At 37.6% G+C, this 24232-nt stretch overlaps 1 protein-coding gene across 5 annotated transcripts in view; it reads left to right on the top strand.

Moving 5' to 3' along the window:
- SOX6 (SRY-box transcription factor 6) overlaps window positions 1-24232 on the top strand; it is a 414778-nt gene that overhangs the window by 297321 nt on the left and 93225 nt on the right. For 4 of the 5 annotated variants that reach the window (XM_024731581.1, XM_024731582.1, XM_024731583.1 and 1 more), the window contains exon 8: window positions 1273-1352. In XM_024731581.1, coding sequence (XP_024587349.1) covers window positions 1273-1352 — 80 coding nt within the window. Of the gene's footprint in view, window positions 1-1272; window positions 1353-2835; window positions 2959-24232 lie in introns of all 5 variants that reach the window. The other variant, XM_024731584.1, reaches the window with a different exon arrangement.

The following is a 24232-nucleotide window of genomic DNA, read 5'->3' as shown; positions in this document are numbered from 1 at the left end:
TTACGTTGGGCCAGCTGAGTGGAACTTCATGTGGCAAACAGGATGAGTTCCAACGAACCAGGGGCACCAGGAAGGCTCCAGGTATTAGTGTCCACGCAGAAAAAAAGGGGTTTTATTGCTTTCTAGTTGACTACCTTTATTACTGTGATTCTTTCTATACTTTTCATTATTATATTCAGCTTTTAGTGTGGAAAAGTTCATGCAAAACAGCATGATTATTGTAAATGTCAAAAAATGTGTGGAGGAACAGCCTATTAAAATATAGCCTAGAGACAGTACATAACACTGACTTTAAATAAGTAGCTGAAGTCAAAGTGATACTCCATGAAATCACTGATATTGTATAATTTATCCATAAGTATTAATTTTGATTTCAATTGCCACTATCACAATACATTCCTCATCACTTTCTCTTGGTTCTTCAGGTTGTTCGCTTCATACAGCCTATGATCTTAGGTCACAGAAGGTGCTTCAGCCCCCCTGTTTAGGAGTGGTCTGGAGCCAGAAACACATTAAGATGTAGCATTGATCTCTGCTAAACCATGCTCAATCTCGACCAGACATTTAATGCAGATATCACATGTAAAATGTGTGTTTATTTAACCAAATCATCATCAGAGAATAAGTGATGAGTGCCTAGTGTGTGTGCATGATTCTGTACTGGGTTCCACCGGAACTTAGTGCAGAAAAACATAGTTTCCACTCTGTTTGGGATACCAGGCATTTCATAGAATGTTGGCAGATAAGATTAGCTTCTCTCTTACCCCTATCAAATTAAAGAGGTTGCATTTAATTTTTTTCCTCTATTTTTTATAAAATAAACATTAGGGTTATGGACAGTCAGTAATTCTTAATCTTTTTTGGACTGTAATACTCTGCCTTGCCTACCAAGGCAAAACGTTTTGTTGTTTTAATGTAAAAGCCTTAATGCTTTCTCAGTGAACTGAATGTCAGCCTGGCTTTAAGATATTTTTTTACTCTTAAAAAAATGATGTATTACAAGATTTGTAATGGAGTGAACATGCTTGAATTGCACATTTAATTTTTTTAACATCACATTCATGTTTTGCCAGTTTGCCTACCAGCTATCTGTTAACAAAAAGTTCCAAGGCAGCAGTGCAAGTCTGTGCCCAACTAAGCCTTTTGTTTCTGCAGATGTTTGGGCTTAGAGCAATGTTGTAAAGCTCCGGCAATCCAAGGACCATGTTTGTACTTGTCTGCTGTGATTCCCTGTTCATTGTCTAAACCTGTATGCATTGTTCTTTCCGACAGGTGATAACTACCCTGTACAGTTCATTCCATCAACAATGGCAGCTGCTGCTGCTTCTGGACTCAGCCCTTTACAGCTCCAGGTGAGTGCCAGAAGAAAAAAATGTGTGATCCGAGCCAGTACTTTAGTGGAAAACTGCTAACCAGCTGTATGCTAAATAATGGCCTGGATATTAAATAATTTTTTAAGCATAGCCTAGAAGGATTAACACCTTATGTACTTACCATACTGCAAATAGAAGAGAAAACTGTCAGTGTCAATATTTTTAAAGGAAAAAATGACATTAGGACTCAGTACTGTATGTTCTCGATCAGGTAAGTTAATGGTTTTACAATTTTTTATGGCTGGTTGTTATTGGGTATGTAAGCTTTTTCCTTATCAATTCTTCGTCCACGTCTCCATTCATGTCCAATTAGCTTTTACACATACGCATCAAAACAGAAAACAATGTTGGATATTTTCCTTCTTGCAGCTCATGGAATAGGGGGTTGTTATTACCAAATTACTTTAACTATTTGGAAAATGTGAACACTTTGCTCCTGAATATGTGTATTCTCGTCCTCATCCTCATGCCAGGTCAAAAGTTTGGGCATGGTGTCTGACCAAATTCTGGGTTAGTGTTCTTTACCTATGGAACTAAAATTGGAGAGAAAGTGTTTTGGAAGCTAAATTAAAAAATCACTTGCACCTTCTCTTCTTCATAGTAAAATGGTGCGGGGTGGGGGGGTTAACAATAGGACTAAGTAATCTTTATACCCTTCTAGCACTGCCATCTTAATGGGAAATTGACTTTAAATATGAGTGTATATTTTAACAAAAACAAAAAGATAATATCATTAAAATAATGGTTAAACCTTCAGTATTTGAACATTTAGAAAATGTATCGTAACTTGAATTTCAATACAGTGGATAGAGATAGTTTTTATTCTTATAATTTACTGTGATTTTTTTTTTGAATTTTCTTAAATAGTCTAGGGAATAGCATCTAACTAGGCATTTTTGTTTCTTCTTTGCTATTACTCATATGACTTGAACATAAAAAAATGTACAGATATTTTACCGTGAAAAAGTATCATTTTGAGTATCTTCAACTGGGTCTACAAATAAAGAATTTTTGCAGTACTTTGAGAAGTTTTTGTCATAAGCCTCATCCAGAAAGTCTTGAAGATGTCCATTATGGACTGCCTAGCAGAGCTAGACATTTTGCCTAATGAAAGCAGCAACCCTACCTCTCTTCTAAACCCTCACCTTCTCTACTACTGACAGGGGAACTTACTGCAGTTGGTAAAAATATAAAAAGAAACCTCACTCATAATCAATCTAATCTATTTCTCCTTTTTTCATAGCTATGCTATTGCATGTCTTCTTGAGTCAGAGGCAAAAATAAGAAAGCAGTTTGATCCTATAATCAAGTTTCTGTGAAAGAGAGTATCTGGGTCCTAAACCTACTTTCTATTCTTTGGTGTGGTCAAGACCTTGGGTTTAGAAATATGTGTTCTGTTTCATGAGTTCTGACAGTATGTTTTGTCTTTTTTTTTTTTTTTTCTGAATATGCTACTAAACAGAAAGGTCATGTCTCCCACCCACAAATTAACCCAAGGCTAAAGGGCCTAAGTGACCGTTTTGGCAGGAGTTTGGACACCTTTGAACATGGTGGTGGCCACTCTTACAACCACAAACAGATTGAGGTATGAATACTTCCATTGGTGCTTCATTGGGTGGGGGACTGGATTGTTCAGTCATATTCTAGGCTTTTTTAAAAAAGTAGCAAACACTCAACCTAAACACTAAAACATAATCTTTCCCTTTTTCTCATTCCTAAGGAGGCTCATTTTTGCTCCTTTTTCTTTCAGAGAAAAAGGCAAACCCCAGACCAGCGCCTCTGAAATACATTGTTTATTGCTATATATTTAAGCAAATTCTTTACATTATGAGTGCTTTCAAAACCATCTTTATTTCCCTTACTCTTTTTTATAATGTATAATGCTGTATAGTAGTTAAAAAACACTTAAACATTAAAAGAAAAAAAAACTCATTTGACCATGTAACAACCCTGTGGAGTTGATAAAACATAATTCTGCTTTCACAGACAAAACAATGGAGGTTCAGAGAGGTCAGGTTATTTAACCAAGGTTACGAAATATTCTTGGAGTCAGAGTTATTATCCAGGATTTCTAACTCTACCAAATTCAGGTTTTCAAATTTAGTTTTCTCTGGCTGAAGTGAGGTTGGGTGCCTGGGCCTGACGTAAACTACTATAGTAGCTCCTTCATATGTAACTTTCAATAAAGCTCTTTGTTGTGGGATATTCTTACTACATGGGAGAGGATGGCTCATACGGCTCTTTTGAAAACCAAACCCCTTTCTCCTATAGGGACCCAGTCCTCCTCTCTCCATTATCATGCTTAATTCCTCTCCTATATCATTGGAGTACCTCTCGGGGTACTATCAGATGCTGGAGGGTTGCTAGCTATCTGTTGAGTCACAAAAAAAGGAGACAGGTTATCTCACACTGAAATACACTTTAACTTTCTGGGTTAGATCTAATACTACATTTATGTTCTAACCTAGGATGGTAAACCCAGTTTAAAAAGAAGAAAACAATTACATCTAACAAAGTTGTATATTCAGCTCCTATTGGCTCTGCCTGTCTATACATATCAACTACTATGTGATCAATAAAGTGTCCCTTTGACATTATCTTCTCTGTTGCTTTTAAATCTGCATTTTTGGAAAATGATAGAGAAAGCTCACTTCTAAGAAGAAGGAAGAGGACAAGATCAAAGGACACCTTGGAAGTAGCCTAAGGAAGAGTTCAGACCTTGTTGCTTGCCTTCTTCCTTTCCCTTTCCCTTTGATTATAAGCAGTATATAGGGGGTTTCCACCCAGACATGAGAAGGCATATACTGTTAGAATATCTGCTGTCTTCTATACAGCCAGAAGGGATTTCTTTTCTAAGGCTTTCTTTTGGCTGTAGAGAAGATGCCATATTTCTGGACGTTCTAAAAATCTACTGTGCTTAGGATTGGCAAGCAGTGAGATAACTGGACGTTAAGAACAAGCCTTTCTGTGTGATGACAGTTAGCAAGCTTACTTACTCAGGACAGGTAGTTTGTTAAATTTTTAAGTGCTTGAAAGAATGTAAAAGCAAGTGGCCTTGGCTCAAATTAAAAACTTCCTCTCCTCTTGACTTTTATTTTCTCTTGAGGTGTTGAGTTCTATCCCATCAACCTCCCCCTAGCCAGTTTTCTACCCAGTGTCTTCTTTTACTAATTTTCACTTAGGTTGACTTCTCTTCCCCCCACCATCACAGACCCCTGATGCTGTCAAATCTGGCTTCTGTTGGGTTTCTGGAAACCATGATGTCATATATGTGAGTACCAGATCCGTGTAGTGCTGTAGCAATGTGGATCTAGGAGCACAACATATGCCACATGCCTGCCACTTTAATGAGACTAAATACAGAATCTGGTAAGGCAGGGGGCCCTCATAGCTTTGCAGTGTAAGTTTGGGGTGGTTTGAGAGTTTCCTGGGTTTTTTTGTTGTTTTTTTATTCTTGCTCTGTTCTCTAGCTTCCACTTTTTGTACCTTTCCTTGCATGTCAGGAAACCTTTGCTTAGAAAAGATTGACCTGGTTTGAAAGGCAGGTTTCTCAAACTATCCTGGTATGAGTATAGCATGTTTATTGGGACTTCCATGAACTGCACAGTGGACACCCATATCTAACCTGCTATAGACACTAACATTTTAAATCTTGAGCAAAAGTAGAGAGAAAATTTAATAATATCTTGCTTTATTGATTTTAAAGTCTACTTTCTTTTCTAGCCAGGGTTTTCTCCATTCCTTTGACAAGCTAAATGTCACAGCTGTGTCAACTGTGGATAGGATCATGATAAATAGGATCATGATAAATTGTGGATACTAAGCATTACAATTATGTTAATAGGTTTTATTTCTAATCAGAGATTCTTAGGAAGAAAGACCATAACACATATATACCACCACCACCTCCACACACACCCTGCTGCATTGCTCAGAAGTGGTCCTCTCTACCTGATGTACAGTTAATTTGTCCTTCAAAGGTTGTCACTTTTAACATTAATGAGCCTGGGTAATCTTAACAGTATAGTTATACTCTGGAAGCCTGAAATTTTGTTATCAGGTAGAGAAAAGGTATTTAAAGTGGAAAGATCCTCCTTACGTTAGTATATTCCAGTTCTTTCTTTCTTTAAAATAAGAAAGACACAGAAAAGTTTTTTTGCTTTTTGTTTTTTTTTTTTTGGTACTCCGTGCTGATCTAAGGCATGGTTTTCTCTGCCTCAGGAGCACAATATTAGGAGAGAGAAGGCCAAAGAATGCTATTTTTAGTTGAACAGATGGAGGCATGAATACTCATATATCTGAAGGTTGAGGGGCTTGAACCATTCATTTTGATAATGTATTTAACCCTGGGAACAATCAGAAACTGTAACTCTAAGGTTACAGTGCTTTTGACCTTTAGAGAACAGAGGGCACTTGCTACAGTAAACAATATATTATATTGCTACTTATTCCAGTTCTCGACCCGTATAAATTTCAGGACCAGTTGCCATTTGCTTTCCTCAGCTATGTTAGCATTGGTCCTTCAAGTAAGTCAAAAGGGGGGGACCAGTATAATGAGGCAGTCATGTAAATATGGCCTTTAAATAGCTAAGATGTTAGATTGTTCTGAAGAAATATTGTCTCAGAAACTAAGCTCAGAATGACACTTTTTTTTAAACGAAAGAGTGATTTTAATGTACTGATTCATTTTTTGTTGTTACTTTCAATGTGATAGGTACCTAAAGTAATTTGGTTTTGTTTTTTAATTGGAAGTAATGTTGCCTCATAGTTTATATTAAATACAATCTGGTACCATATCATGCAAAGTAATGCACCTGTCTCATGCTTTCTTATTAAACGATGCATGCTTCTCTTTAGCAAATACAACAGCTAAATATCACACAGTTTAAGAATTTCTAATTAAAATATCTCTACATGTCAGCATATTGGTAATGTATTATTTTAATCCATCTATTTTGTTTATGAAACAGTGACATATGTTTAGATTGTGAAATACATGAGCCTTAAAAATCACTTTATTGAAGAAAATTAATTCCTACAATACTGTCTCGGTAATGTGTTCACTCACCCAGTCCGTCATTGGTGGCACTGCCAGTCTTAATGTAGAGTAGACACACTTACTAGTTTTATCTGTGTAACAGTCTTGGAATGAAGCAATAACAGTTCTTTTTCTTAGTTCCAAACGATAGGGTTTTCTTCCTTTACTTTTTTTTTAACTCATTAATTCAAACCTGTCCCCCCAAAACACTTTTTGTTGCTTTTTTTTTTTTTTTTAATACAATGAAGGATGGGACTGAGCATATGTATAAGGGATTCTGAGAGACCAATCAAAATTAGAAACAAGCTAGTTACCTTTTCAAAGTTAGACATAGTAATTTGTTTGTCAGCAGGGAGATGTTTGGGTCAGCCCTGAAATAAAGTGACTGTCAGCAGTTATTCCTACAAGACAAGTAATTCCACTCAATGTATTACTGACAGATTGCTCACTTCTCTGAATCACCAGAGAAAACAAACTTAATATTGTTACAGGCAGAGTTTCTGTCTTCATTAGCTGCAGAGAATGATTTTTATCTAGCATTCAAAGACTAGCAAGCTTTAGTTGGAACATATTTTAACCAAGTTCTTATAATGACAGTATGGGTGGTAGCCTAAATGAAAGGAAGTAAATATGAAAATTTAAAAACTCAATATAAATATATTTTCACTTTTATTTGATGGGTATTATGTGTAGTTTTGGGAAGATTTGAGGAAAGGAGTATAATCAGAGCCTTAAAACACTAGAAAAATCTATCAATCAACCATAAGTTATTCTTAAATGAAACTATTAAAGTCTTGCGAAGTTTGCAAAGATGGAGGAGAACAATTGAAATTTTGCAAAAGTGAATACAAACACATATTTTATTTAAATGATATTGTCAGTTTTCATGCTACAACTGGAAAGTGAAGAAGTGCCCATCAACATTGAGAATGCTCTATTTCTATTTTAGTTCCAGCCTGAATCTTTATGATATTATATATAGATGCTCTTCTCTGGCTCAAACCCTGTCTTCTTGTTTGAAATCGTAAACATGCCTCAGTTCTGTGGAGGAATGAGAGGGTGAGTTAGCTGGGCTGAGTGGGCTTTGGAGGCTGTGATTTCTAATAGAGGGGTGAATAAAGAGTTGATTAGAGTGACCTATTACTAGCTACCTGATAGAGAAAAAGGAATGCACTGATTCAAAGCTTGTTCTGAGGATGCCAACCAGGGGGTTGTGCTTTGAGGGGAAATGCTTGCTTTTCTCATAATCAGCCTTTTCTCACCAACTTTGACTTTAAGAGTGTGATGGAATTTGGGAGGACCATTACAGCTGGGATTAGATGAGCTGTGGACTAATGGAATGAGCTCCATTTTGGAATCAGAATCTTGGATTAGAGTTTCCACTATTACTTGCTATGTTGTCCTATACTGTTCTCAAATAACCTTCTTTTTTCAGTTTGTTCATTGTAAAAAGGGGATATTATTTATTCCCAGGGTTGTTGTGAATAGTAAATGGGTTAACGAGGCATGTATTAGATTTCCACAAAAATTCATTATCAGAATAGGAAAAACCTTACCAACATCCCAATAAGCAGTCATTTCTACTCTAGCTTTGCTGCCTAAGTGCTTCTGAGGGGCAGCTCTGATCTACTCTGATCTAGCTCTGATTCAGAATGTGTCACTGAATTCAGGGATTTTTGTCTAATTTGTTTACTGTTGAATCTTCAATGTTGCCTGGGACAGTAGTTGGTAAAATGAATGAATTAATGAATTCCCTCTTTTGGTGGCAATCTGGGACTCAAGCTTCTTTGGAAATTTTTTTTTTTTTTTTTTTTTGGAGATGTTCAGCCAAGTGCTCTGTCTTTAGGAGGGATTATTTCATGTAAACAACTTTTCATTTCTAGGTAGGCTTCTTAAGAAAAATGGCAGGTGTCAAGTGAATCTTGATGGAGATTAACAAAATATAGGCAGATCAGAGAAGGATGCAAAATATTAAGACATTTCCTAGTGTTTGGAAATCTGACTTATTTTATTCAATGAAGCATAATAAGTTTATACTACCACTTACAACATTACTAGCACTTAAAACATTGGGTAAACTTGATTTTCTCTTAGAAATTTTATCTTCAGTTGATTTTCAGGTAGTATCTAAAAGTTGAGAGAGTATGGCTCTTCTCACCAAGCTCTGTTAATCACCGTGTTTAAGTTATTTGATTGATGGGATGGTTAGCTGTACTCACAGAGATGGTTTAGTAGGAGTCCAAGACCTTGGAATTACAAAATCAGTGCCGTCCTCTAGCTTTCCTCATGTAACATCTCCACCAACATTCATTTAGCTCCAGCCTCACTAATTAATACACACAACAGGGAACTCCCAGTATCTGAATACTTGTATTTAAACAGACTGCTGGTAACATGCAGTGGTTTCTAAAATAATGACAGGTATTTCTATTCCTGTTTTTACCAAAGTGGAGTTTTGAGATATTGTTTGGTTGGTATCATGTATCATATATTGTATGCTTTTGTGTTATAATGAGCTACCTTGAAATTAAGAGAGATGATGTGATTAAGAACATAGGGGAAGGTTTGAAAGCAAAACATTCTAGTGTTTTAGAAAATGCTTCACTCCAGTTTCCAACCACAGAATAAGTCAGGATATGCAACATTCAGGAAATTTAAATCAGAAAAAGATGTGATGAAATATTTTGACATGTTGCGTAACAGAAGAGACTGAGCAGAACAAAAACATTTTTAAACCACTTTATTGAAGTATGAGTGACATACAAAAGCTGTACATACTTAATATATACAACTGGATGAGTTTGGAGGTAAGTATGTACCTGTGAAACCATACCACAATCTATGCCATAAACACCCATCACCTACAGAAGTTTCCTCTCACCATTATTATAATAATAATAATTATTATTATTATTACTATTTTGTGTGATAAGAACATTTAACGTAAGATCTACCCTCTTAGCGAGTTTTTAAATATACAATACAGTGTTATTAACTATAGGCTTTATGTTATACAGTAGATGTCTAGGATTTACTTACTTTGCATAACTGAAACTGTGCCCTTGACTAATACTTCCCATTTCCCCTCTCCCACCCCCTGGCAACCACCATTCTACTCTCTGATTCTATAAGTTTGACTATTTTAGATTCCTCATATAAGTGGTATCACATAGTATTTATCTTCTGTGTCTGGTTTAACTTAGCATAATGTCTTCCAAGTTCATCCATGTTGTTGCAAATGGCAGAATTTCCTCCTTCTTCTTTAAGGCTCAATAATATTCCATTTTATGTACATATTACATTTTCTTTATCCATTCATCCATCAATGGACATTTAGGTTGCTTTCATGCCTTAACTATTGTGAATAATGCTGCAGTGAACATGGGAGTGAAGATACCTCTTTGAAATCTTGATATCAATTCCTTTGGAGATATATCCAAAAGTTTCAGGCCTTACATTTAAGTCTTTTACATTTAAGTCTTCCATTTCAAGGTAATATATTTTTGTATTTTTTCCTCCGAAGTGCAAACATACAGTGCTCATTTGAAGCCAGATTGGAACAGAGTTGCTTTTAATCTAGAAAATCCATTTGGGGGATATTTATCAGTTTTCACTCTAATTCACTTATTCATTTAAATTAAACAAATAATGAAGTATTACATCTTTTCTTTTAAAATTCCTGTTACTTGAAATTATACCTGTTAGCTTTGAATGACTGTGACAATGTCATGAAATTTATTGTCTCTTGGAGTTGCATCAAAATCTTTTTTTAAAAAGGAAGCTTATAAATGATCATGCTCAGGAAATTTGAAAAAGTTTGTGTGAAAATCGAAACAATAAATTTACTTATTCAGTTATTTAACAAGTATTTATTTAGTGGCTATAACGTGCCAGGTACTGTTCTAGACCAGTAGTCCTCAACCGGAGGCAATGTTGCCCACCAGAGTTCAGTTGACAGCGTCTGGAGACAGTTTTGATTGTTATGACTTGGGGTGGGGGTGGAGATGCTACTGGCATCTAGTGGGTAGAGGTCAAGGATGCTGTTGAATATCTTACAATGCACAGTTTAGCCCCTCACAACCAAAAATTATCCAGTCCCAGCTATCAGTAGTGCTGAGGTTTAGAAAACCTGTGTAAAACAAAGTCTTTGTCCTAGGGAGTTTACATGCTAGCTGGGGAAAGAGAAAATAGGGAAAGAAATATTTAATAAAGAGTTGGGATTGCAAATCTTACTCGTCTTAACAGAAATATCCCACCTACCTATCTACCTGTCCACCTGAACCTGTATGTGCAGGTTTAAAAAGACTGAGACCTATATGATTGTTTATCCTGAGTTCTTTGCTTCTCTTTGATCTTCAAAACTAAGACTTTTATTCTAGTCAGTCACTTCTGGCTAGAACAGTCACAGTTCTCCTCAGGCTCATTTTCTCAATTGTATTAAGCACACCATATACTCTGGCTTTTGGTAAAGTAATATTATTTCTGAATATAATAGTGTATAAATCTATATTTCCAAGTGAAGTAAATATGAAATTTGGTGAGGACATGGGAGCTGTTTATTAGTTTTTATAGGATGCTATTTGTTGACATCCCATAGGATGAGTGGAATCACTCTTGGCAGAGAACCTGTATTTGATGTGTGACTTGGATATTACAAAGGAAGCCTGCCTTTCTTTCTAAAAACAAAACTAAACAAAACAGATTTAAGAATAGTATGAATATTATATGTATGTATGTATACGTATATACGTATACCTACATATATACGTATACATACACGTATATAATACGTATTGCATAGTATTTTAAAGTTTAATAAGCAATTTATATTTAGGCTTTATAATAAATATGCTTTAATATTATCCCCATATTTTAGAAGAAGAAAATGAGGCTCAGATGGAAGTGACTTGGACCAGATGACTTATCTATTAAACAAAACAGGGCCATAATGCGTGGTTTAAGTGCATTTTAAAATTTACTTCTTGATCAGGATTCTTTGCTTTAAACTGTGCTGTATGTAGGTATGTAGGAAGCACAGTCATTTAGAAGCTTTCCTGCATGACTTATTCTCCTCTTATTATAATATTCAAGTGAATTAAAAATAATCTAATTGAACTATAAAGGGGAAAAATTCAAAGCCAGCATCACATTCTTGGGATCTCAAAGAGTTCATGTATTTTTCCAAATTTCTAGTTAACTGTCCAGAAGAAGCTTCAAGCCTAATAGAATTAACCAATATAAGAATTATCATGAAATATGTCTTATTCTGTAGCTTCCGTTTGAGGAAAATGCTTAGAATGTTTTTGCTGAATGCTGAGCTCTATTCTTTTGAGAGTTTCTGGGCCTGTCTTAACATTTCAGTTTTGATGAGTCTCCTGGAGTAGCTGGGGAGTGTGTCCTTACCCGTGCCTAGCCTGTGCTGCTGTCTGAGCGCATCCGGCCGGTTGCATGCCAGCAGAGGAAGCAGATGCTCGACCACACTGGAATGGTGCGCCTGCTGCATCAGGAGCTGGGGATTCCTCCTGACATCTGGACTTTGCTGGGTCGGGAAGCCTGCCTCGGGCCAGGAGGCTGCGGGAGCTGTGGGGCAGAGAGCGTAGAGTCTTTGCTGCTCTTTAAGCGATTAGGGCACCGAAGCGGCAATAATATTGAATTATCGCTTGGCTGCTTTCTTCTCCGCAATCTTGGGACAATAGAAGAGTCAGGAAGGAGCATTTACAGTAAAGCCATGTTCAGAGAGACAAGACTAATTATAGAGCATTAAAGAGCTTTATTTTAAATGATTTAATTTACAGACACCTCTGGACAGTATATGAAACTTTTTAGAGCCATAAACCCGGTAGCTTAAAGAGACTTTTCTAATTTAAAACGGCTAGTATGGAACCGTTATTTCAGCAGTTTTCTAATTTTAGAAAGTTTGGTCAAGGTGTGCCACTGAAGATACAGCATCTGCTAAAAAAAGAGAAAATGTACTGATGCTTGTAGTTGCTGGGGAAAAGTTCTCTAGCTTGAGGGGAAGGAAGACTAAGAGATTGACTGAATCATGCACTGGCTTTTTCAGTTTCACTTTATCACACTGAAAACTGGTCTGCATTTGCTACCCAGAGCTGAACCCATCTATTACACCAATTTCCTTTATGATATGTGTTATTTAAGCACAATAGATGTGGAAATGGGTAGTTTAAAATGTATTTTGTGATGAGCAGTTGTCACATTATGTTACTTTTCCTCTTATAATTTTTCATTAGTGAGACCTCTGTGTTCAAAGAGGCCTTCTTATAAACAGATTATGGCCATTTGTGTTCACAGTAATATATTGGAGAAGAACGCTATGTTGCTCTCACTTAACCTTTAGTATTCTAAGGGGGTTATATTTAATTAACACTGGTGAGAGACTGACCTGAGAGGCTGTGGAAAGCGATTGAGCTGCATTTTCCAAGCTCTGCTCTAGTCAGCTGGGAGAGAAATAAAAAAAAAAAAAAAAAATTAGAAAGTACTATTTTCTGAAATTCCCTCTAACTAAGCTGTATTTCAACGGGCCATTTAATGCTCACATGGACAAAGGTATTACTTCAGTCATTGAATTGTATCAAACTCCTTCTCAGAGGCCCAGTTTAAAAGCTCTATAGGAAAAGTGGTTTAGCATCACATTCTCAATGGATTATTGCTAGATCTGCTTAAAAATAAAAAAGCAAATAATTAAAAAAAAAAGAAGGAGAAACACTCACTGTCACTAAATGGAGTGGAGCATGTGCCCCAACCAGTCCTCAGTGTATTGGGATTGCCCTCCAGACTTTAGGAGCTCCTTAGACCACGTAGAAAAAGATACTCCTCTCTGAAGTGCTCGCCTGCTCAGAACGCCTTCCTCACCTCCTAGGAAGTGTTTGCTCCAGGGCCCAAGGGGCAGTCCCTGAATAATAAATGCATAGTTATATCACTGGCTTAGACATAGCACAACAGAGAGAGTGAGAGCAAGAATGAGAAGCTTTGTTGAGAAAGTAGAGGCCTAGATGTGACTGATTTGGGTGAAAGTCCTCTACTTTTCCATCCATTTATCAATGGTTTTAATAAAGAGGCATTGCTTAGTTGCAGAACAAAATAGTCATATATAACTCATTTATATCCAACCATACTATTCCTGATTTTAGATCCACCTCTGCCACGTTTACTGATTATGAACACTTAACACCAAATATAGATATACCTCACTGTGAAACAGGAAAATGACGTATATCATCAGGTGATGATTTGCCACTGTGTATTCGAACAAGACGCTCACTCTTTATTTAGTAGCTAGCTTGTTCTCTGACATGCTTTCTCTCTGTATGATAGTGAATGGCTTGAGGTTTCAAGAAATCGGTTCCACAAGACCTCTTCGGTTAAAAGAACTATGTGACCATGAGCTAATGTCCTCTAAACTTCAGTCTCCTCAGCTGTGAAATGGGGATAATGAAACCTCCCATGTTGTGAGGATTAAATGAAGTAACATAAACACCATTTCTCTCCACATCCTTATACTTGTATCTCTCTTATTACTTCATTAATTCAACGTATTTTTAGAACACGTACTATGTACTTAAGGTACTCTGGTAGGCAAGCAAGCTAAACAAGTTCCTGTCCTCTTATAGTATAGTAATAGCCTAGGGACGGAAGCAATTAAATGAGCAATACTTCAAAGTGATAAGAACAGATAAGGTATGGCTGACCATTTGGTGCATGTGTATACAAGTATACTTATTTGTTGGTTGGCCAAGCTGGTTGTGTATAGGTTCTTTGAAATCTTTTTGCCTTAATGCCTATGCCTGATGAGCTCACCTAAGTTGAAAAAGCATGAGGCCCAGTGCAGGGCTCTTTAGCAAGAAGTGATGATCAGGCAGCAATTAAGGTACTTTAAACTGGACTTGCCACCAATCAAGAAAAAGTGCCACAGGACTTCCCTGGTGGTGCAGTGGTTGAGGATCCACCTGCAGGGGACATGGGTTCCAGCCCTGGTCCGGGAAGATCCCACATGCCGCGGAGCAACTAAGCCCATGCGCCACAGCTACTGAACCTGCTCTCTAGAGCCCGCGTGCCACAACTACTGAGCCCACGCACCACAGCTACTGAAGCCCACACACCTAGAGCCCATGCTCCGCAACAAGAGAAGCCACTGCAGTGAGAAGCCTGTACACCGCAATGAAGAGTAGCCCCCGCTCGCTGAAAGTAGAGAAAGCCCACACACAGCAACGAAGACCCAACGCAGCCAAAATTAAATAAATAAATAAAATTAATTAATTAAAAAAAAGAAAGAGTGACACAATATTGAAAGAAAAGCCTTCACAAATAGACAATGAGATTGTCAAACTGCATAGATTTTCAGAGTCAGAAAGGCGTTTAGAGCCCTAGAGTTAGGTCAGATCCTAACTCTACCACTAGCTCCATGAGCTTGAGCAGATTATTCTTTCTATACCCAAATTCTATTCAATGGATATGGGGATACCTATCCCCATAGAGCAGTTGTGAGAAATAAATAAGAAAATGCTTGTGAAAGATGCTTCACATACTGTCAAGTATCATATGAATCTTTTGGTTTTATAGTTGAAGAGACTGAGAGATAGGTTGACTTGACCAAAGCTACACAGCTTGTTAAGTGGCCTGAGTTAGGGTGTGTAGAATTGTGAGGGAACAGTGTGAAGAACTAAATTTTATGACTTCTTGTGAATAAATTTTGGATGAAAAGCTGAATTTAAATGTATGGCCAAGAGGAAAATATATCTCATGCTTCTGCTGATTCTAAGTTGGGGTGGGCAGGGATGAGGTTCTGTAGAGATATATGTTTTACAATTAAATGTCCCAACTTAATGAAGATTCTCCTTTGAAAAAACAAAATAAGGCATATTAAAGTATAAGACCCTGTAACAGTACTGGTAGTAGTGACAAGGCCAGAGTGTAAATTTATATAAACATGAAAAATGATTAATTGTTTAATTCGTTCACTCATACATTAATTCCCCACGTGTTTATTAAGTGCCTACTGTGTAATAAGTACTCTTCTCTATTTGGGGGATACTAAACTGGATAGAACTTGATCCCTGCCCTCAGAGGGCCCACGGTCTGGTAAACAATGTGATAATTATTAACGTATATGTGTTTCCAAAGTAAAAATGCTATGGGAGGAGAAAGTGTTAAGCTCTGCCTGGGGAAGTATTGGCAATCTTCATGGATGAGGTGATGTTAAAATGAATCTTGAAAGGAGAGAAGTTCTCTAGGTTTATGGGAGAAGGAATCAGAGCAGCAGAGATACAGAGGAGATAAAAAGCACTCCAGACAAAGAGCACAGTCTGCCCATCGGTGTAGAAGCACTAGACAGCATGGCACACTCAGAAAACAACAAATGGTCTGGTGCAGGCTGAGTGTACAAGAGCAATAGGAGGTGAGATTGGAAAGGTAAGCGAGGGGTCAGATCACAAAGTGTCTTTTACACCACACTTGGGAATTTGCAATGCATGTGGTAGACATAATTTATTCAAACCATAAGTGGTAAAGTGGTAATTCTGAGATACCACTGGGCATGGGTAATGTTTCTGATTTGGTTCTGATTCCACTTTCTGGAAATTCGGTGTTCTGTGCCCCTAGCTCCACCCCCCGGCAGTTGTGTTTGTTCAGTTATCCTCCGTGGCCACACCTGAAATGTGCTTTAGGGACTCTGCCCTCCCTCCTGACTAAGCAGTATAGAGAACAACTTTATGATGTGATATTCCTCTATTAATTTGATCTCTACTTTACATTTCCCATTACACTAGATTCAATAGTTAGGAAACTACGTTTGTTAAGATTCATAGTCCCTTTAGTGCAGTGGTACCCTGTGGCAAGTGAAACTGTACAAATAGTGTAATGATACATGCAGAATAAACAAAACTGTTTAAGATTGAAGCAAAGCCAAGGTCCAACCATTTCCCTGGGATTTGGGGAAACCTTGTAATCTGCAGTTTGTACTAAACCCCATCGTATTTAGCACATTGCTTCTCAGTGAATGGGCCTTGATACTATATTTCAACCAAATGATGAAGCAAGGAGTAAAATCTATAAAGAAAAGCTACGGTTCTTCTAATTGTTAATGCCTCGCAATTATGCCCCTTTCTGGAATAATAAAATGTTCCTTGGCAGAGGTCAGGATCTCTGCCACTGACTTATTTAACAGATCTTCTCAACATCTGTCCTGCAGACTGTGCACTTTATTAGTAGACAAGAGACCCAGCAGACTCAGCCTGCTGTGTCCCTTTTTCACATTCACACAGCTGTGGATTAACTCAGACTTTCCAGAAGAGGACCAACCAGAAGGGATAGTAATGTTATTGGCTGATTCTAAAAAGATGGGGGAAAAGAGCAGAAACAAATGTTGCCCTAGTACAATTCCGTGTTTTTAGGGTGACAATTACCAGTCTGTTGTAAAAGGGAATAAAAACAGCTATTTCACTAAGAAAGGAAAGTCTATTCATATCTGTGTGGGAACCTAATCAGGCTCTTGTTTCCAATGACGATGACTCCACAGTCGCACCAGGTCTGCGACAAGAATGCTCCTTTTGTATGCCGATAATGTGGAAACGATAAAATTTCCTTTAAGAGACATATGTGTTTACATCATGAGATGTGTTATTTGACAAAATGCTTTGTTCTCCTCGTATTTTCCATGCAGCGTTTCATGCTGGGTTGTTTGGCTGGAAATCTTTGATTAACTAGAATTAGTTGCTGAAATAAAATAGACACTTTTGTTTTATGAGTCCTCTTGCTGAGCTGTAAATTATAGTAAAACATATAAGAAGTGACAGAAAGAAGTGCTGATTTGAACCTCTGACCCACGACAGGCACAAAAACATAAGATTACTCCTTCAAAGAGCTGCAGAGAGACATAAATATTCCATGGTCCGCTTGGAATTATGCCCTCTTAACAAATTAAAGTTGTGATTTTACATCGTGTAACGAGCGTTTTCTAGAGGTGTTACGGTAGGCTTAGAGGAGATATTGAGATTTCGAAAATCCCCCCCTAAGTTAGAACTTTGAATGCTTAAGGGGTTTTCTCTGTCCAACAATGGACAATGAAAACAAGAACAAAGCAAAGTTCCTGTTCCCTAAATGAATAGCCAAGGGTGGTTTCCCTTTTTCCAGAGAAGTGGTACATTTTATAAACCTTATGCCTTTCTCAAAGCTACATTTGGCCCTTAGTGTGAGCATTTTAGTTCTATGGAGCAGTCTTTGGGTACTAGCCCAAAGGAATGGGCTGGGAGGGGAGACACTACTAAAAGCAGAACAGAAATTCTAATAGCCTAAACATTCCCTGTGTTGCAGGGATTGGTGTCCATTCTGCTCAGGACTTTTGTAGTTGTTGTTGTTAAATAATTTTATAGGATTATTTTTAAACTTTTAGCTAACATAAGATCTCTTTTTTGGGCTTTACTTTAAGTAAAACCTACCTAACTCTCCTCAGTCAAAACTCTATTTGTTATGGATGTGTTAACTAACCTTATTGTGGTAATCATTTCACAATAGATACATATATTAAATTGTCACGTGTCCACGTTAAAGTTACACAACTTTATTTACTAATTATATCTCAGTAAATCTGGGAGAAAAAAAAAACTAATTGTTCCCAGTGATGGTGTTTCAGTAGTAATTTGTAAATGTATCATATTGTGTCTTTCTTCCTCTCTCCTTCCTATTCTTGCTTTGAGCACCTGAAAGACAGCCTATCTTCTTCATCTTTGTATTCCTAATACATTTTTGCTAAATTGAATAAAAATGCCAAGTATTTTCTGAATAAGATCTTTGGAGTGACATCTGTTAAAGAGAATATACCGATAAGGATTTAAGAACCTACAGGTTTTGAGTCTTTATGGTGAGCCTCTGTTATAAGTATTTTATGTGCATTAACTTATTTATTTATTCCATACACCAAATCTTTTGGAGTAGGTGCTCTTATTTTCCCATTTCAAAGATGTGGAAATTTAAGGCACTGAGAGATTAAATAACTTGCCCGAGATCACACATAATTAGTAGGTTGTGACTGAGAGGATGCACATTTAGTCACCGTGTTGTCCTCCCTCATAAACTAAGCATACAAACCTTAGTTTTCTAAGTTTCTTCTTCAGTCCTTTATATTAACCATTACCCACTTCATCTGCTAGAATGATTCTCCAAGGTGGATTATTGAGATAGGTGTCAGTATCCTATCTAGTGACATTAAAGCACATTATATGTTTATTACAAACTATTTGAATGATTTTTACTATGGCTGCTGTGTATAAGGAATCATTCATTTCTGCTAATTAGGGAGTTAGCCATAGGTATTACTGTAGGATACAGATGGCATATTTAAATACTGCAAAATACACTGAAGTTCTCCAAGTGGCAATACTAATAATCTGCAGGCTGAAAATGATAGTTCGTGGAGGTGACTCTGAAACAATGTAAAACATTTACTTGAATTTTTAAAATACAGCAGAAAATATGAGTCAGGGACGAATAGGATAGTTTGCATTATTTCTTACCGAGTTTACTGGATCACTTAAAAGTGAATTCAAAATACATCCTTGGGGCTTCCCTTGTGATGCAGTTGTTGGGAGTCCGCCTGCCGATGCAGGTGACACGGGTTCGTGCCCCAGTCTGGGAGGATCCCACGTGCCGCGGAGCGGCTGGGCCCGTGGGCCATGGCCTCTGAGCCTGCGCGTCCGGAGCCTGTGCTCCGCGGCGGGAGAGGCCACAGCAGAGAGGCCCGCGTACCGCAAAATAAAATAAAATAAAATAAAATAAAAAATACATCCTTATCTCTCAATATTTAAGAATGCACATTTCATGTTATTATTTTTTTTTTAAGATTTATTTATTTTATTTATTATTTTTGGCTGCGTCAGGACTTAGTTGCAGCACATGGGCACTTCGTTTTGGTGCGCAGGCTTCTCTTTAGTTGTGTGTGGGTTTTCTCTTCCCTAGTTGTGGCACGCAGGCTCCAGGGCATGTGGGCTCTGTAGTTTGCGGCCTGCAGGCTTTCTAGTTGAGGCGTGCAACCTCAGTAGTCATGGCACGTGGGCTTAGCTTCCCAGCGGCATGTGGGATCTCAGTTCCCTGACCAGGGATCGAAGCTGCGTCCCCTGCATTGTAAGGCAGATTCTTTACCACTGGACCACCAGGGAAGTCCCTCGTGTTATTATTAAATATGAGATTTAAAAAATAAATCTGTACATTTCATTGTAGGTATAAAATTTTGTTCATTAGCATAATTCTAGTGTTCAACCTTCCAAAGTCTCCTGAGAAATTATAAGCCAGTTTAAAACAGTTTACAGTTTAAAAACAGTAAAAACACTTTCATATAATAAACACATTTATTTCCAACCAGCAAAATTTGTTCTGTCCATTCATTAAAGGGAAAAATTAGCATTTAGAAAATATTACACTTTCATGCATTTTTTCCCAAACATATATTTATAACAATTTAAAAACTTTTTTCATTGCATACTTACCCATATTTGTCTTCATTCTGTGTTGTTTCTGGAGGCTTCCTTATGGATGGAAATCAAAAGGCATAGAAGCTGGGCAGTTGTAGAATATTTTTCAAGCAATAGCATCTGGTTTCTTGGCAATCATCATGGACCAAGGCAAGGCAGCCCTGGCATATCTCCAGATTTTCCTGTGGGTATTGCTGAGGGATTTCCAGGTCTGCCATGTTGTTGTAATGGTGTTTCCTAGAAACCCAGAAACTCAGAATGGAATCCAAAGTCTGTCTGATAGTACACAAAGTCTGCATGATCTGGCCCCCTTGCTATCTTTTTGACACCTGACCTATTACCCTTTGCCCAGCTCACTCAGCTGTAGCCACACTGGCCTCCTTGCTGTTTCTCAAACATTCTAAGCACAAGCACACCCTTGGCCTTTTCACCTATCCTTTGCTTCTGCCTGCGATGCTATCCCCAGATAATGACCTGGTTTGCTCCCTCAGTTCTTTTGGGTCTGTATTCAAATGTCCTCTTCTTTTAGTTTTTCTGACCTCCTCTATATTTCTTGCAAAGTACCTGGCCAGTAGTAGCCACTCAATAAATAGTTTTTGAATGAGCTTGAACTGAAATTCACCTTTCAGTTACAAAGAAACAATGCTTTTAAGTATTGGGAACCTAACATATATTCATTTACTGAAAGTATTTTATTAAACTCAGCACATGCACTCAAATATATATACCCACTGAAAAATTCCTTGTGACTTAGTTTATGGGAAATAATGCTTGGATTTCACACCCAACTTCTGGACTCATTGATGAGTATTTATATCCTATTGGTACAGTCAAGATGCATTTGTTTAAGACTTCTCTGATGAGCTGTGGCTTTGCGACTAGAGCTATGGCTTTGCGACTAGAGAGTTAAAGGAGCATTACAAATGCAAGCTGTACCACTTGGAGCACATTCAGAGAGCTGGATCTCTTCAGCATTGCCTGCCCAGCTCTTGGAAACAGAGGAAAACAGTAAGATTCATTCCCATAATGCCTATTTCCAACTGCCCTCATTATCACCTCTTCGAATATCTTGCTTCAAGAACCAAATTACCAGTTGTTTCAATGACTGCACTTTTATTTCTGTAAATAAAGCATTATGTATTTACATATTTTTTTTAGCACCCTGAAAGAAAAGATACTTGGAAGAAGCAGCGAGAGATTGAGTTTTCTTGCTAAAACTATTGGGGGTGGATTTGTTTACTTTTAATTATTTGCACTGGGCAACTATGTTCCATAAGGAAATGCTCTTCTGATTTTTTTTTTCATGGCAGACGACAGGGTGCTCTGTTATTTGATGGGTTCCTGATTTTTAAAAATATTCTCTTTGTTCAAGGGTAGGACCTTTGACCTGAGCCTCTTTCCTATTCTTTTTTCTGTTTTTCACAGCTTCTCCTCTCCTCCACACCCAACGTATTCCCCCTATTCCCCGTCCCATTAGCACAATGAGTTATGTCAGAGGAGCAAGCTACTCAGTGCTTGGGAAAATAGGCAAGATGATCTCTAGCCAGGAAAACTCTTTTTTTAATTCATTTTTCTTTACTTGACATTCTTAAGCCGGCTGCAGGGGATAATGAAATGAATTAAACAGGTCTTGGCTCTCCAGTGGCTTACAGTCAATGCTTGCCCCATTTTTCTCTTGGTTTTTTGTGGGAAGACAAATGGCAGAAGTCTCAAAGGGGGTGAAATAGATCTGCTCTCACCTGAGACAAATTTGTCTCTTTATTTATTTTTGCATAAACTTTAATTTTAAACATCTGTAGAAACCTTAATGTAATTATAATTAACTATGGTTAATTATTATTATTACTATGGTTGCATTTTAAAATGTGTACATTTTAAGACAAATATTAAAATAAAATTCTACAACATAAATCATTCTTGGGTGCCCAGTGATGACTTTTTAAGTACATGTAGGATGAATTTCTCTTTAAATCTTAGGGGAATGGTGGAAAAACATCCCTTTTATGTAGTCCAAACTAAAAGCTCTGATAGAAAGTACAAACTCTATTTGCAGTTAGTTCCGCAAGAGAACAGAACACAAAGAGAAATGAGTCCTTGTGAACACCAAATGGGGAAAATAGGGAACCTTGGGTTCTAGATTTCTTTCTACCCACTGCTCACAAGTTGGTATGCTTATGCAAATCACTTCCTTTTCTAGGCTTTAGTTTTCTTCATCTGTAAAGCAAAAGGATTGGATTAGATCATGTATACAATTCTTCCTTCTGCTAACATTGTGTTATCTGGTGTTTCTTTGCAAGAAAATCAATGCATTACATGGTGAATTCACATGCTTATTGGTCCAAAAAGACAGAAATGAAGAGAACTGACCTCCACCTCTGGGGTTCTTTTTGAGAGGGTGTGAGGAAAAGTATACTAAGAAGATGGTGTGGGCAGAAATTATAGTAATTTTAAGAAGACAGAGACAAGGTAAATGAAGGGGTTTTAATGGTCCATGTTAACAGAGCATCTGTTAATTGTCAGGCATTAAGTTAGGTGCTAGGAACATAAAAGCAAATAAGACTCAGTTCTTCCCTTAAGGAACTCATAATTTGGTGAAAGTACACAGAGATAGAGAATGAGATATAGTGGGAACACAAAGAAGGCAGTGGTCAGGTAAGTCTTTAAGGAGAAGGTGATTTTTGAGTTGAGACTCAAAAGATGAGTAGAATTATGATAAACAAGAGGGGTTAAAAGGAAAGGAAAATATGGCAATAGAAAAATATGCAGGAGGGGCAAGGAGATTAACTTGGAAATTAACCCAGTATGTGACAAGTGGGAGTAGTAGTTCTTCCCCTATTCCTCCTCTCACCTCCTATCCTCACAGCCAATTTTCTTTGGTATCAAATATTAGGGGTATAGCTAAACAAGTAGCTTCTATGCTGAAAACAAGGACTTCAGTTCTTTCCTTCCATAAAACCGCAGCTATATTTCCTGGATCATTTTGTTGACATTGGAGGTTTACGAGAAGTAAAAGTATTTGTGATCGCCTTCAAATTATTTTTAAGCTCTCTCCCCCACCCCTCTTTCAGTCTGTAGTGACTTGTTACTGACCCAGTTTCTTCCCTGTGCTGAACAAGCACTACATCCAGCGGCTTAATTACCCCTGTCTCCATTTCACCTTCTCACAGCCTCACAGCTGAACTTATCCAGCTTTATAGCATGCCTTGCTTGGTAGGCAGAGGAATGGTCATCAGTATTGTTGTGAGAGGGTAACAAAATCCAGGATATCCCTGGAGAACTGAGCCAGGCTTGGGGCCTAGTGTTAGGCAGCATCAATCAAGTAAATAATGACATTTTCTTAAGGTTGCCGCCTTACCCACCCTGCTTGTTTCTCCAACAGCTCCTTATTGTGCCCCTGAGGTAGTGTCAGGGAAACACAGCAACAGCATCTGAGTTAACCTGGGCTAGAGGCCTGGGGTTCTCAGATATTACTCGGAACCATAGCAAATCAGGTAAATATAAAGGTGAGAGTTGAGATCTTCAAGTTAGTGCCTATTGAATCTGTTTTTATAGAATAGCATTTTTCTCTTTTCTTCCTTTCTTCATTATCTACCAATAGGCAAGTTGTATTTGAGGGAGAATTTTGTTTTCTTTCTCTCTGGGTCAGATTCCAACAGGCCACTTTAAAATGCCCTTTCTAATTGAAATGACAAAACACAGGAGAATTTACTCCAGAGAGAATACAGCAAGTGAAGTTGTGCCTGCTTTTTTACTTTGGTTTCCATATACTAGAGCACACTGGTGCCAATTTAAAGCCCCTGTCAATTTCTCTTTCTATCAGGTTCTCCTATTTCTACCCATAGTCTGCATTGTTCTCTTTACTTTATCAGTCTGATAAACATGTCACTAGGGTATTTCAGGCGTCTTCTATTATGGCTCAAAGATTGGTTGGAGCGGGGAGTTTAGCTAAAAATTGTGCCCCTTGCTCCTTCAAGGTGGCTGGTAGTACCCTTAACTCTTCTTTCTCCATTTGAGGATTGTGAAATGCCATTTTAGAAAAAGTAGCTGTGAGACATCTGGAAGATGTCAAAAGAGCTCAGAAGAGCAGCAATATCAGAATCTCTCTTCTTGGACAATGATTCTTGTCTGGTGGTCAGGAATAGGAAATGCGTTTCATTGTGATTCACTGTATAGCTTATTTTAACATATAAAAGCAGAAAGCACGTGGGCTTTAAAGTGAGACTGACTCTAAAATAGATAATGATTCCTATCACATATAACTATTTTGAAGATGAAATAAAATAATAAAGTAAAATACCTAGCACAGTACCTGACTGAGCTGGTGCTCAATATATGTTTGTTGA

Source organism: Neophocaena asiaeorientalis, unplaced genomic scaffold, assembly GCF_003031525.2.
Source record: "Neophocaena asiaeorientalis asiaeorientalis breed wild unplaced genomic scaffold, Neophocaena_asiaeorientalis_V1.1 scaffold571, whole genome shotgun sequence".
NCBI lineage: Eukaryota > Metazoa > Chordata > Mammalia > Artiodactyla > Phocoenidae > Neophocaena > Neophocaena asiaeorientalis.
This window is presented reverse-complemented; position numbering and strand designations above follow the sequence as displayed.